The 15,203-nt window shown below is 55.3% G+C and overlaps 1 protein-coding gene across 12 annotated transcripts in view; it reads right to left on the bottom strand.

Annotated features, from left to right (window-relative positions):
* DLEC1 (DLEC1 cilia and flagella associated protein) overlaps positions 1 to 15,203 on the bottom strand; it is a 106,941-nt gene that overhangs the window by 26,111 nt on the left and 65,627 nt on the right. For all 12 annotated transcript variants that reach the window (XR_010946916.1, XM_067753778.1, XM_067753779.1 and 9 more), the window contains 13 exons: positions 15,013 to 15,100; positions 14,309 to 14,482; positions 13,534 to 13,670; positions 11,887 to 11,979; positions 8,934 to 9,024; positions 8,146 to 8,308; positions 6,846 to 7,038; positions 6,138 to 6,196; positions 5,403 to 5,571; positions 4,897 to 4,990; positions 4,550 to 4,680; positions 4,283 to 4,441; positions 232 to 371 (listed from right to left, as the gene is read on the bottom strand). Coding sequence is in view for 11 of the 12 variants with exons in the window: in XM_067753778.1 (XP_067609879.1) it covers positions 232 to 371; positions 4,283 to 4,441; positions 4,550 to 4,680; positions 4,897 to 4,990; positions 5,403 to 5,571; positions 6,138 to 6,196; positions 6,846 to 7,038; positions 8,146 to 8,308; positions 8,934 to 9,024; positions 11,887 to 11,979; positions 13,534 to 13,670; positions 14,309 to 14,482; positions 15,013 to 15,100 (1,691 nt within the window). In the remaining variant the exon portion in view is untranslated. The remainder of the gene's footprint in view (positions 1 to 231; positions 372 to 4,282; positions 4,442 to 4,549; positions 4,681 to 4,896; positions 4,991 to 5,402; positions 5,572 to 6,137; positions 6,197 to 6,845; positions 7,039 to 8,145; positions 8,309 to 8,933; positions 9,025 to 11,886; positions 11,980 to 13,533; positions 13,671 to 14,308; positions 14,483 to 15,012; positions 15,101 to 15,203) is intronic.

Here is a 15,203-nt window from a genome sequence, read left to right as displayed (position 1 = left end):
TACACTAGAAGGGTATATATACCCCATAATATTACTAGTGAATGATCTCCAGGTAATAGATGATGGATCATTTTCTTTTCTGTAATTTCCAAACTTCATAGAATAAACACATATCAAGACCTTTAAATTCTGAAACGTCTATAGACAAATACATAACTACACAAAATATAAATAAATATGCCACGAATATGCAAAGAGTGTGTCATACTGGCTCCCTCCCCACCCCCTTACCTGCAGGTCCCGTTTACCACCTCCAGCTTCAGGACAGTCTGCAGACACTGGCAGTGCCGGGCCTCCAACGTGATGCTCACTCTGCACTCCCCCAGTGGCTGAACTTGGCCACTGGACGGCTCGATGACGAAGGGAGACACCTGATGAGGAGAAGGACGAGGAGTGGGGACACATGGAACTGCAGAACTGGGTGCTGCCCATGAACAACCAGGGTTGCCCCCAAGCTGCCCCCACCCCCTCCCCCGAGCGCTTCTAGGATGCGGAAGGAGGCAAGCGGGTGGGGGAACACAGCTGAGCAAGAGCTCAGGACGAAGAGGATGAAAACTGAGTCTCCAAGGAAAGGAGGTGGAAGGAAGAGGGAGTCGCCCTCGGCGTGGTGGCTCTGAGAGGTCTGCCCGCCCTGCTGCGCAGGCGCGCGTCAGGAACTGTCGGCTTCAAGTAAGGAAAGCACCAAGCCCCCAAACTAAGGGACAAGCTTCCATGTGGCCACAGATTTGCCCTTTGCACCTGTAACTGTGCCTTCCTGGTACAGACCCCTCCCCATATCCTCTGCTGTAGCTCCTCTCTGAAGCACCTAGATGACAGTATCCGCTGCACGTTTCCTAAGTTGTTTTACAGACGCTAAAACCACCACCAAATGGAAGAAATTAACTACTTGATGACCATGAGCACGTAGTCCCCGGACCTACCGGAGCCTGAGGATTGATAACGTGAACCCCTGTGACACTGCCCTGTTACCTCACCATCCCCCAAGCAGAGAACTGTGCACGAACTGAGCACATACACTACGATCCACCTCCCTCACCTGGCCTTCAAAAATGTTTTGCTGAAACCCTTCGGGAAGTTTGAGGTTTTTGAACACGAGCCACCTAGTCTCCTTGTCTGGCACCTTAAACACTACACCTTCCTTCACCACAACCTGGTGTCCGTAGATGGGCTTTACTGCACGTGGGCAAGCGGACCCAAGCTTGGTTCAGTAACACACCCACGTGGTCTCTGCCCCACCCCATCACACCCTCACCTCACTCAGCCCCACTGCAGGCTAGTTCCCACTCACCCAACATGTCCATCCCCTGCCCTATACCAGGCACTAAAAGGGAAAGGAAAAGGCTTGGGGAGAAGAGTGCCCCTCTTCCTGTCCAGGCTGAGGCCAGGAGCACCAGCCTGACTGTGCGGCCCCGGGGCCCCAGAGGGGCCGCACTGGCTAGTCGGGGTGTCACTGGACGTTGAAAGCTTACAACCAGGAGGGAGGTTACTCCTCTTTGGTCTCTTCCTTCCTTGAGACCAAGGCCATGAAGGAGTGCAAGGCACCTGCCTGGAGGGAGACCTGGCCGCCCCTGCCCGGTCCCACCCCACCTCCACCCTGGCCGCCGTGCTGTGCTATCTTGGGCCCTGTGCCCTCTCACTTCAGAGGTTCCACCGCCCTGGCACTGGAGGGAGGGTGGGCTGGCCTACGTCTCAGGAAACGTGGCTGGCATGCTCTGGCCTGGCTTGTCCAAGCTTTGGGCCCAAGCTCTGCTGGTAAGGAAAGAGCCCCTTTGCTTTCTTTGCTCGTTGCTCCTCACGTGCCTCTCCTTTGGAGCCCGGTGGGTGTGTGGGGGGGGCGGGGGGGGCTATGGTCTGGGTCTGGGTTTCTGGGTCCCCTGGCCTGGGGACATCTACAAACCCCAAATCTCAACATTATTTTTGAGAGCTCACAAGAACACAGCACAGAGAACTGTAGAGACAGGACTGCTACCAGCTTCGATTAGGACATAAATCTTAATGTACTGTGAAACTGACAATTACTTCAACTGTAAAATGTAGTTATTCTTCACTATGGGAGAAAAACACAGACTGGGAATCAGAGAACTTGGATCTGATACGATTCTGCCACCTATTAGCTGTGTGGCCCCAGGGAAGCCCCTGTCCCTCCCTGTTTCTCCTCTATCAAGTGACAAGGTTGGCTGAGGTCCGTAAGTTTCCAACTTCGCTCTGGGAAATCCCAGGGGTTGCTCAGAAGTCCTAGGGCAGGGAAGTGGGATGTGGGGAGTGGCAGGGTGGGGCAGGGATGAGGCCTCTGGGAGCCAAGAACAGTCATACTCTATTATAGATCTTGGGCTTCTGCTGAAGGTTTCATTTGAAGAAAAGGTTACTGATAGCACCCTGCCCGCAGTCCCAGCGCCAGCCTCTGTGGTTCCATGGTCCAAGCAGCGTGACCAGTGAGCCCTGGGGGGGCCAGTGCTAACTCCAAGCCTGTGGAACAGACCACATGGCAATGTTTCTTGGCAACGGTGTTGGCCAATTCGATGCAAACTGTCATAACTTCTAAGTTTCAGGGTGCCTAGTGGAGAAGCGAGGCCACCAGGTAAAGGAGAATGGCTTTCAAGTGGAAAGGAAAAGTCCTGGAGAAGGGAAGGTGCATTGGCAAATAAGATGTAAGTGTGGCTGTGACTCTCTTTCCTCAGCTCCTGAATGTGGAAGAAAAAGTGTGCGGCCCTCTGACCAACAAGGGAAGTGGGCAGCAGGATGGGGGACCTGGGGAAGGAGGGTGCTTTCACCAGACAGACCTGGCCAGAGTCTCACACGTGCAGCAGCTGCTCCGACGGAGCTACAGTCACCACGTGGGAAGGGTGGGCATGGTGAGCCAGTGGTTTATAGCTAGCTGCCTGCTGGTGTGGCTTGGGCTTGTTCAAGATTGAACATAGGGCTTCCCTGGTGGCGCAGTGGTTGAGAATCTGCCTGCCAATGCAGGGGACACGGGTTCGAGCACTGGTCTAGGAAGATCCCACATGCCGCGGAGGAACTAGGCCCGTGAGCCACCATTACTGAGCCTGCACGTCTGGAGCCTGTGCTCCGCAACAAGAGAGGCCGCGATAGTGACAGGCCTGCGCACTGCGATGAAGAGTGGTCCCCGCTTGCCGCAACTAGAGAAAGCCCTCGCACAGAAACAAAGACCCAACACAGCCATAAATAAATAAATAAAAATAAAATTGAAACTTATATATATATATATATATATATATATATATATATATATATATATATATTTTTTTTTTTTTTTTTTTGGCTGTGCCACGCAGCTTGCGGGATCTTAGTTCCCTGACCAGGGATCAAACCCAGGCCCCGGCAGTGAACGCACCTGAGTCCTAACCACTGGACCACCAGAGAATTCCCCGAACATGGTATTTAAACATGATGCCATGGGCTTCCCTGATGGCACAGTGGTTAAGAATCTACCTGCCAATGCAGGGGTCACGGGTTCGATCCCTGCAGAGCAACTAAACCTGAGCGCCACAACTATTGAGCCTGAGCTCTAGAGCCCGCATGCCACAACTACTGAGCCCATGTGCCACAACTACTGAAGCCCGCACGCCTAGAACCCGTGCTCCGCAACAAGAGAAGCCACCGCAATGCATTCGCAATGTGAAGTCCGCACACCGCTACGAAGAGGTGGCCCCCGCTCGCAGCAACTAGAGAAAGCCCAGCGCGCAGCAACGAAGACCCAACACAGCCAAATATAAATTTATAAAAAACCAAAACAAAACATGATGCCATAATTTAAATGTAATGATGACGATGCGTAGCCACTTTTAATATTTTCTATTTTTAGAGTAAAAGGAAAAGTGCTGTTTGAGTGGAAATGATTTGCCTTTCGGAGCCTTTTGGTTTGGGCGGCAAGCTCACCACCTGGTGGCAGGTACTCAAAACTGCAAGCAGGCTGGGAACCTCTAAAGGGAGCCCCACGGCCTGCCCCTCCCCGGGGGCCTTTTGGAAGCTTCCCGCCCAGCTCAGCTGCCTGTTTTCTTCCTGACTCTGGCTGCTCTGAAAGGAACAGGAAAATCCAGTTCGGGGTTAAGTTCTGCTGTAGAAAGGACCCCGACTGCCTAGAGACAGGGGATGGGGGACTCTGCGAGGCAAAGGTCACCAGGCAGGCGTTTCCTCTCCAGTCTCCACGCTCTGAAGGCACCAGCAACAGTTCCACGGCTCACACAACACGTGGGTTACTCGGCTCCGGTGGGGGTGGTGGTGGGGGAGGGGTGGCTCCACGAGCCAGCATCGCAGGACTTACGCCCTCTTGCCTTTCTTGCAGGCAGACCCTGCTCTCCTTCATGGACCACGTGGCCGGGAGCTGGCTGACGTTCCGGATCTGGATGGAGTTTGTGGCTCTCTGCCCCAGGCGCAGCAAACCAAACTGAAGGGCTGAGACGTCGATGACGAGGGCAGGCCCCTGAGGCACCCAGAGGGGCCCGTCACCCAGCCAGCCGGGCCGTGGGCTCTGTGCCCTACCCGAGCTCCCCGTCCAGCCCGCCCAGCCGCCCAGCCCCGCAAGAGGCACCTTAAAGGCCGCCTCGACGTGTAAGACCACGGGTGAGGGGGAGTCTTTGATTTCACACAGCAGGCTCTGGCTCGTTGGGCCGGGGACACCCCCGGTAAAGTTCAACTGAAAATCCTCCACCTCGCTGGGCTCTGAGAGAGGGAGAGGAAAGGTGAGCCGTGGAGAAAGGAAGCAGGGGCAGGTCCCCTCTGTGGCCGGGCTCAGATACCTGGCCTTGGCGTACTCCTTACCCAACACAGGGCCAGGCTGAGGCTGGAGCTGATCAGGGGGCCATGGACCCCTGCACAGGCCCCTTTCACCTCGAGCTCTCCTTCCCCAGCCAGCGCCCCCCTCGGCCCCTGCAGTACCGATGGTCCCCGTGCAGGGCTCCACTTCAACGATGTGGCAGTCGCTGATCTTCCCCCACGTGTACCTGATGGCTGATCTGCTGTTGTTCCACATCTGAAAGACACACCCCGAGCCGGGCTCCCCGTCAGATCTGTACTTGCTAAAGGACTGCGGGACTGTGGGCTCACAGGAGGTCCTCTCAACACCTCCCCAGCTACATCCCGGCCACCCGATGGCACCAACGCACACGGCAGGGTTTGTGGGTGCCACCACCGGTCAAAGATGCCTAAACCCAGGAACGCGTGCCACAGTCCTGTCGTTTGGAGGATGCTGGGAAGCTGACAAATGACAGACGTGCCCGGCCCAGCGTCTGTTCAAACCAAGTGGGTTCCGGGGCTCTGGGAAGAGCCTCAGCTTCTCTGCAGTGGCCACCACAGCTGGCCCCGCCAGCCGCTTCCTCCCCATGCTCGCGCCCAAGTTCAGCACCATCTCGGGCAGCCTAGGCTGGGAAGGGACAACCACCTACCTTGAAACCCTTCTTCACGTTCATCCCAACGTAGTTCTCCCCGGGGATGATGAGGGCATATGGTTCTAAGAGAACCTGGAAAGGTTCCACTGAGCCTTTCACCTCGATTTCTAGGACAATCACGTCATCCACAGAGTATGAGGGATCCTTCGGGCTTTCCAAGTGCAAGCTGGACACAAAGCCACCATGAGCTAGGAGCCATCGTGTCCCCCATCTCTGGTCTTGTGAAAAGAAAGTGCCCCCTGCCCACAGCCCCCTGAAATCAGAGGCGTCAGCAATGCCCTGAAACAGATGAATGCCTGTGGCTGGGACAGCAGCTCAACCACAGGCCTGGGGCGGGGGTCCCTCCCTGCACCTCCAGGGACCACCCTGCAGCAGCGTCGGCCAGGATCTCCACACCAGCTGACTGGAGGCCCCCCACCGACAGCTTGCTCAGGGAAGCACTGGCAGAGGTGACGCCTTGGGACAAAACCTCCCCTCATTAGTCACCACCACCCAGGGGCCACCAGCCTAGAGGCCCGGCGGTAACCGTGAGCCTGGGGCACAGCTCCAAGGTTCCAGGATAGTGAGTCCAGAGAGCTGTTCCCTGCTTGCGGAGCCCGCTCCAGGCCTGGGTGCCAGGGCAAGGCAAGGCGCTCCCACGCGCCAAAGCCTGCCGGGGGTCAGGGGCTCCTTCACTCCGTCCCAGCATGCCCAACTGCGTACCCCTCAGCCAGGGTCCCGGTTCCCGCTCACCTCACGGGCTCTGGGACTTCCTCTAGCACCATCTGGAGCACACTGTGAAAATCCCTGGGCTGCAAGGCAAACGCAGCACCCTGAAGACAAAAGCCTGCCCCAGGGCAGGCTGGAGGCACGGCAGGCACGCCTCCTCCCGGTGGCCTGGCCCCCAGAGAGGTCTTCCACGAGACACAGCGCTGCTTCGCTTGGCAGTGCCCGCAGTGTGTCTGAAGCACCACACCCTCCCGGGAGAGGCCGTGAGATGGCTGCGTGCTGAGAGGCAGGCCTGCTCTCTTACCAGCAAGGGTCCCTGGGCACCCCCCTCACACTCCCCCCTCGCCCGGGACACACATGGCTTCGTGTTGGAAAGCGGGGGTCGTGTGAGCCTCACTCTGGGGAGCCCCACCTCCCTCTTTCTGGGGGCTTCTGTGGGCTGGGCAGGAATGGTAACACCTTTGATGTAGTAGAGACACGGAAGACACCAGAGCCGAGGAAACGAGCCCAGGCCCTGGCTGCAGATGGGGCGTGCAGGGTCGGGACCAGGTAAAACGAGCTGGACACCAAACCCGGCCACTGGCCCCGCTCTTAGCTAAGCGCCAGCCTCGGCAGGATGCTAGGGATCTCGGCAGCGTCGGCCGTGGCTTCAGTGTCACCAAAGAACAGGGACAGAGGGTGAAAACATCGTGACCCAATCATGTGTGACCACCAAGATGGCCGCACTCGAACCTCTCGAGGAGAGAAGCTCAAGAGGAACTCGTGGTCCGTGTGGGGCTCGAGAGCTCCCGTGTCGGGGGCGATGGAGAAGGCCGTCTCCCTGTCGGGGTGGGACTTGATGCTGTCCGGGCTGTAGGTTTCTCCAGGCATTAGGGGCCTCAGGTTGGGCTTCACGATCTGCCAGCGGAAGGCCAGCTCCACGTGCCTGTGGGGACGACCTTGACAGTAGGCAGTGGGTCCAAGTCCATGTCCCACTTCTGCCAGAATCAGCTCCCCCCACCCCCGGCCTGGCCCTGCTCCCGGAGTGAGCAGGAAACGACCCAGGAGCAGGACGTGGCCAGGTCAGCCTTCAGGCCCTTCCCATGGAGGAGCCTGGGGGCCCCTGGGCAAGGGACAGCACAGGGGGCAGGGAGTCTGCAGACCTCCCAGCACAGCCCCACACAGCAGCTGGAGGCTGGAGCCACAGTGACTTGGGGGAATCATGCTCTAACCATCAGGCACCCCCCCAGATATCAGGAAAAGTTTCTGCCTTATCTTCTACCGCGTGAGTTTTTGCCACATCGACCCCACCCTCTGCCTCTCCAGCTATGGCCTCCCAGGACAACTGCTCTGGCCAGAAAGATATGTGCCCACTGGCTGCCAACAGGAGCGGTGACAACTCCCTGGTGGTGGAAGGGGTGGGACTCCAGGCGTGCTGCTGACAGCAGGTGTCGGTGAGGGGGACAGCAGGTGAGAACTACTCATCCTGCCAGGCGACAGAGCCTGTGTAAGGCCTGGGTCACTTGGGCAGCCTGGCCGGGAGGCTCCCCAAGGTCTGTCCTGGTGTAATGATGGAGCTCAGAGGACGGTCAGGGAATAAGTGGCAGTGAGAGCTGAACCCACAGGCCATCATCTGTCTGACGCTGGGACTTGGGTGGCTTCCCCTCGTGGGCTGGGCAGGACCCCTCTGGAAAACTATTCCTGGTTAAGGAGGCTCCAGAGGATCTAGAGCAACACTGTCCAATACGACATCTTATAAATCGGCTCTAATACGATAGCCACCAGCTACCCGTGCGGCTACTGAGTACTTAAAATGTGGCTGGTGTCACGGAGGAAGTGAGTTTTTACTTTTACTTAATTTTAATTGATTTCCATTTAAATAGTCACATGTGGCAACTGGCTACCATGAAGGACAGTGCAAATCTGGATCCTTCCATCCTGTGCCCAGATTCCCCCCTGGCCTCTGGAAGGAACCACCAGCCTCACTGGGACCTCAGGCCAGGTGAGGAAGGAGGGAGGGTGTGTGCTGGGGTCCCTCACAGGCGTCACTCACGTGGCGTTTCTAATAATCAGCAGTTTGCTGGCCGTGGACTGAAGGTTTTCAGGCTCAAAGCGTATGAAGTGCTGGGCTGTTAAGTCTGTGAGCTCTCCGGGCTCCGGCTGACTTTTTTCACCAGAAACATAGATCAGATCCAGAGCCACCAGCTGCCCGATTCCTGACAAAGTACAGTAGTGACGTTTCACTAGGGCTGAAACCAGGACTCTGTGGCCGAAGGCTGTCACAGGACCCAAGCCACCATCCACATGCAACCGCCGTGATCGTGACCCCGGGAAGTGCACAGAGGGGGACAGGGAGCCAACAGCACGCAGGTTCATGTCCCCACGTCACCTCAGACCAAAAGAAGGTGATTTTGATAACACAGCATGTAGCAGGCATTCAATTAATACCTGGTGAGTGAAACTGGGTGGATGGTAGACAGACGGACGGAAGGAAGGAACAGGGCACCTTAAGGAAATTCAGCAGGATGCCCCTTCTAACTGTACAGGAACCTACAGGTGCCCTGGTCGTTTCTGTGTGAGTCACTGGCAGTCCCCCAAAGGAGATCGCGGTGAGTTTCAAAGTGACTCGATAAAAGATTGCCCCCCAGGTTTACATCCCTCTCGCACTAGACGGCCCCTTGGGACAGTCCCGAAGGCCACACTGGCTTGGGTCTCTAAGGTCTGACCAGAGCTAGAGGCCCCAAACCAGAGCCCTGGAGGCTGCAGCATCCCCTGAGTGTGCCCACCCCCAAGGGGGACCGGGCGCAGCTGGGCCACCCCTGGGAGCGCACCCAAGCCCACCTGTGGTCACCAGCTCCTTTATCTGGCAGTTGTCACACACGATGATGAAGGTCTGCTCTGCCTTTCCCAGGCTGGTTGGGAGGAACAGGACCTGGGGAAAGAAGGGCTGTCCCGCTGTCTCCCGTGAAGGGGCTTCTACCCCCTGGCCCTCTTCTTCTCAGCTGCACCTCCTTCCCTCCGGTCTCCACTTCTGCCTCCCCTCCCGGCCCCTTCCCTAAGGCTAGGGGTTCAGCCCAGGCTCCACCAGCTAATTTGGGGAGTGTGTTGAAAGGCTATGAAGAGAGAATTCACAGAGACTGAAATACAAATGGCTCTTAAATAACATGTTTAACCTCATTCATGATAAAAGAAGTGGAAATGCAAACCACCCAGAACAGTTTTTCATGCCTCCTACTGGCAAAGAGCAGAAAGTTAGCGGTCATAAACACAGTGATAGGATATGTTAATTTTCTTCAAAATAATCTAGAGGGGCAGGGCAGGGCAGGGCTTGGTGGGAAGAGACGGAGGGGCACAAAGGAAATAAGGTTGGCCAAGAGTTGATAAATGTTGAAGCTGTGTCCTGAGTACATGGGTGATCATTCAACTATTCTATTTTTGCATATAGGTTTGTTTTGGGTTTTTTTTTTTTTTTTTGATTTTGCTTGGCCAGTTGGACTTCTGACCTTTCGTTTTTTTTTTTTAATTGAAGTATAGTTGATTTACAATGTTATGTTAGTTTCAGGTGTTCAGCAAAGTCAGTCAGTTATACACATATATGTATATCTATTCTTTTTCAGATTATTTTTGTATATGTTTTAAAATGTCCATGATAACAGGTTTTTTTTTTAAGTTTGATAACCCATTGTATTGGCAAAGGTATGAGAATTAAAATAGGCACCCTCACATACTGTGGATGGAAGTACAAATTGATACAATCCACATGGTGGGGATTTTGGCGACATGTATCACAATTATGAGAGCCGAGACCCTGAGTCAGCAAATGCACGTCAAGGACTGTATCCTTCTGGTAGGACAGAGTGATGTATGTATAAGCTATTCCCTGAGATGGCCAGAGATCAGAAATAATCTTCAGGCAGGGGACAGCTGACCTAAATTATGGTTCATATGCCCAGTGGAATACTATGCAGCTGTAAAAAAAAGACACGGTAAGTGGAAAATACATGGTGCAGAACAGAGCACAGAGTGGGCAACTATTTGTGTGAAGGAAAAACGGAAACAAAGGAAAGAGAAAACCATGTGCAGTTGCTTAGGTAGGCATCACATATCTCTGGTAGGACACTCTAACCTGGTAAGGCTGTGGCCTCTGGGTGGCTGAGGAACTGGGGGGAGAGGGAGCATTTCACTGTGCATCTATTTGCGTCTTTTGAATTTTTAATCATGTGAATCTATTTATTTGGAAATATGAATAAATTTTAAAACAAACAAAATCCCAGTCAGTAAACAAAATTTACATAAGGAATGCAAAGGGGAAAACCTCCCCCTGACTCCCCCACTGCCCCCCAAAGACTGCTGCTGCCACCCTCTTCTTTTCCTTGGGGATCATAGGAGGATGGAATGAGGGGGACATCATGGCCTGGGCAGGGGTGACCAGCCCCAATTCCTTAAAGCCACCACAAGGCTCTGACAAATCCTGGGCTATGCCAAGAGGACCCGGCTCACCCCTTGGCAACAGAGGAGGATGGATAATCCCTATTGTGCTCCTGAACTGGCCTCATCCCGACTCCAAAAGCCAGGTTCTTATCAGGGTCAGATCATCACGGACATGAACAAGACCCCATCAGACCCTTGCAACTGGAAAGGAACTGATAAAGGAAGCCTTCCTTTACATCTTGGCAAAGAAGCTTATGGCAGTGGTCCTCAAACTTCGCTGCACACACAGAATCACCTGGGGAGCTTGAAAAATCCTATGCCCAGGCCACATCCCAGACCAAATTAACTCAAAACCTCAGGGCTGTGGCCCAGATGTCAGCGTGTTTGCAAGTTTCTCAGGGGACGACCATGTGCAGCTGAGTTTGAGAACCTATGGCTCTTGGCTTTCACTACCTGATGACCTGATGTAGGCCAAATCCCCCTCCCCAGAACCCAGATAGCTTTTACTCTTTAGTGTGGGTGTGTCCTTCAGCAGGCAAGTGAGGAAGGCCATGCTCACTTGTGGCAGCCCCACACCCAGCCATGGGACCGCACAGAGTCAGACTCCTGGAGCAGAGGGTGGGGTGACAGGGGCAGGAAGACATCACCATGTCTCACAGCCTCTTCTGGGGACCAGTGAGCAGGTGTGACAGGCCCAAGGGACGCCGGAAAGGGGCCAGTTAGGAAAGGAGGAGCCCACATCCCAGAGGTCAGACTCTGGGAGCTTCCGCAGAGGTTCAGGATGAGGCCTAAGGAAGGCGGGCCTTGTTGACCATATAACTGAGGATAAAACAGGAAAGAGAACAAAGGTACCAGATTTAGGGGGTGGGATGGTCCAAGACGGACTGAAGGACCGAGGGGAGATCCTGGAGGCAGCTCAGATGTTAGTAGAGGTGACCCGCAGGCTCACGGGTGGACAAGCAACTCTCAGGGATCGTGGTGGCATTGCTAGGGCTTTCTGCACTTGCTCTGTGAGGGAGGTCATAGGAGAGTCAAATGACATCACCCCACAGAATACAAAAGCATGCTCCTACACAGAAGCTACCAAGGCTGGGACCTGGGAGTGGCTATCGGGGTCATGAAAACACAGAGACGGGAATTCCCTGGCGGTCCAGTGGTTAGGACTCAGTGCTTTCACTGCGGTGGCCCGGGTTCAATCCCTAGTCCGGGAACTAAAGATCCCACAAGCTGTGTGGGGCAGCCAAAAAAAACCCCCAAAAGCCCCAAAAAACAAAAAACCAGAGAGGCAAATGAAATCAAGCGAGCAGTTGAGGAAACAGCGAACCAATCATAAAGAAATGCAAGCTAGCGTCTCATCACCTACCTGCACGAATACGGCCTGCCCCGGAGCCAGCTCGAACACTGACGGCAGGATCCCAAAGGGAGGCTGCTCAACAAAGCCGGTGGTTGCAACAGCCTTAAAGAAAAGCAGAAGATGACCCAACAGTGCGGAAGAAACTGTAAAATCTCGTGCTCAGATGACACACTTCCCTCCTCCAAACATCCATTTTGTGGCTTGAAGGGTCTTAATGGATCATCCAGTCTCCTGTTCATGAAGAAACAGGCTCATGCATTCAGCCAGCACTCACTCAACCTGCACCAGGCACTGGATGGGGTTCCGGTGGTTAAAGACGAGTACAAGACAGGGCGCCCACGAAGAGCTGCCTGCGGGCAGGAGGTACGAGGCCACTGACAAGTGTTTCAGACGCAAAGCAGGAGGTGGGCTCCCAAAGCACAGTCCTTTCCCTACTACAGCAGCCTGTGTGGTTGGTGCCGGCTTCTGTGTCGGCCTCCATCCTCAACCCACCCCTGGCCATGGGCACCTGAGTCAAGGGACGCTGCCATCTTGTCAGCAGAGCTGCAGCCCAGGCGCCCACACAGGAAGCCACTTAGATGCCAGGGACGCAAACCCACGCCTCCAGGACCCCGGCAGGTAACAGAAATGAGTGAAATGTGTGTCTGGGAACATGTGGTCCTCTGGATCTGTCGCTTGTTTCGGGAGACACAGGTACAGCAAAGTATCTCTACGCTGAGTCAGATAACACTGTGAGTGAGCATGACCGTCAGTGGTGTCAGCACTTGGCTGCCCTGGGGCGGGGAGGGCAGAGCTGGGCAAACAGGAGGGGATGTGCACACCCCCTGCTTCTCAACTCCAGCGGACAGGCCACAGTGGATCCTGGCCCAGGGCTGCACATCTCCCAATGTTTCAGAGAGACTGGAAGTGCACATTTTTATACGAAGTCTCTCTATTTATAAAAAAATATTTATTTATTTATTTGGTTGGTTGGTTGGTTGGCTGCGCTGGGTCTTAGCTGCAGCACGTGGGATCTCGTTCCCTGACCAGGGATTGAACCCGGCCCCCCTGCACTAGGAGCGTGAAGTCTTAGCCACTGGGCCACCAGGGAAGTCTGAAATCTCTCTATTTGTAAACGGTGGCTCAAAAAATGTTTTTAAGCCCTGTGCCAAATAAATATACCCACAAAATTCAGCCAAAGAGCTGCCTATCTGTGACCTCTGCTATACTCAAACATTTGCTACTAGAATGAATGAATGAATGAATGAATGCAGGGACATTTGAGCCAGGCCTTGGAGGATAAGAGAGGTGACAGGACCTGCCCAGGGTCACACAGGTATTAGGGGAGTAACAAGAACTACAGCGCTGGTCTCTGTACATGTTGATTCTCACTGGACCGCGGCAGCTGGAGAGAGAGGTTATAAAATTCTGGTGTGTGTGTGTGTGTGTGTGTGTGTGTGTGTGTGTGTGTGTGTGTGTGTGTGTGTGTGTGTGTGTGTGTGTGTGTGTGTGTGTGTGTGTGTGTGTGTGTGTGTGTGTGTGTGTGTGTGTGTGTGTGTGTGTGTGTGTGTGTGTGTGTGTTTCCAGTCACAGGTGCACTCGAGCAAGTCCCTCACAGGGGTTATTTCCTTTGATGGGATTTGCTCTTTTGCCAGGTAGCAATCTGTGAGCACTCACTCTGAAGCTTGGCGGCGGCCAGCTCTCCTTAGGCATAATGCAGAACTTGCCCACGCTGAAGCCCACGTTTTTGCAGATGAATCTGGTCATCTTCATGCCCCCAATGAGGCAGTAACCACAGTCCAACACCGGCGACACTGCAGCCACAAGAAAAGATGGGCAAGAGAAACAGCACAGTCCTGTTGTTGTTCTCCGGAGGCCCAGCCCGAGCTAAGAGCAGCTGTGGAGGGGCGAGGGGGATGGATGGGGACGGGCCCACCCCTGCTCCCACATGGCAGCGGCACCTCAGGACTCCACGCGCTCGGGCTTCAGCCAGTGCCACCCGGCATGGCCCTGGGGGTTGTGGTCAGAGCCCCAGCTTGCAGCCTGTGCCCAGCTGAAGGGACTCGTAAATGAGGGCGTCCAGGCAAAGCCAGCCACCCCACGGCCACACAGGTGACACCCATGGAGGGCTCCAGGCACTCCTTCTTGCCTCGCCATGGCACAGGCCCACTCAGGGTGTCCCTGAGCCAGCGACGCCTAGGCTGGGGTCAGCTGGGATGCTGGCCTCCTCTCCCGATGTGTGTCACTCAGAGTCAGCCTCCACGGGAAGCAGGATGGTCGGGGCCTGACACGGGAGGACTGTGCGCAAACTTCTGGCAGGTCCCTTCTCAGGACGCAGAAGCCCCTGTCCCAGGGGACAGGCTGTGTGCTGCCATGAAGGGGCCCTGTGGGCAGGCGGTCCTTATAGGGGCACCAGCCCTCCCTGAATCCCGGGGGAGCAGAGCACACTCACGCGTCAGCACTGGGGGCGGCCTCCGGGCCTGCAGGGGGATCAGCAGCGTGTGTGCTGACTGGGTCTCCACTAAAATAAAGTCATCAAAACCCCCAAGGCAGTCGGGAAAAAACTGGACAGTGTACTGGCAGGTCATTCCAGGAGCCACCATTCCACCTTTTCCTGGGAACATCCCTGTGGGTGACAAAAGCGACAAATGAGATTCTGGAGACCAGGTAAGAAGACCAGGGCCTGGGGCAGTGGGGGGAGTGATAGGGTCCACCTGGAACGGTCAGGCGGGGCCATGCCTGTTCCTATGGCTTAGCATTTATTTTGTGGGCAGCAGAGAGGTATTTGAGGTTTCTGCAGGGGTTGCCGGGGGTGGGACCCAAGATCAGAGCTGTTCTTCAGGAGAACGCTGCGTCACGGAGGCAGGAAGCCTGGCTGGGAAGCCACTGTGATGGCCTAAGTGAGGAACCAGGGGTCCTGGCTGAGGGCAGTGACAGTGCGCAGGGCGAGGAGAGGGCAGAACCGAGCCTGGAGGGACGAGATCCGAGGAGGAGCTGTCGAGACTGGGGGCCTTCGGTGGAGGGTGGGTAGGAGGCCTCTGTGGAGCACGAGGGGTGCAGCTGTGGAGTCACCCTAGGGCCTGGTGGGCGTGTAACCTGGGGCAAGGCCAGTACACAATATCGAGGCCGCCCAGGCCGCTGCCACCCTGAGCTCACCCAATCCCAGAGCGAAGTAGGGCGTAGACGGCGGGAGGACTCGCAGGTGGTGGCTGGTGGACGTGGTGTTCTGCAGCGAGATCACCATCTGTTCAAAGGCAAAGCGACGTGTGTGGACAAAGGCTATGAAGTCTGGGGTTCACTGAATAATATGGGAAGGGGGTGGGGGGATAAATGTAATGAACCTGGCA

The sequence above is a fragment of the Pseudorca crassidens genome, chromosome 10, assembly GCF_039906515.1.
Source record: "Pseudorca crassidens isolate mPseCra1 chromosome 10, mPseCra1.hap1, whole genome shotgun sequence".
Lineage (NCBI taxonomy): Eukaryota > Metazoa > Chordata > Mammalia > Artiodactyla > Delphinidae > Pseudorca > Pseudorca crassidens.
The sequence above is the reverse complement of the archived record's forward strand: the minus strand, read 5'-3'. Positions and strand labels throughout refer to the sequence as shown.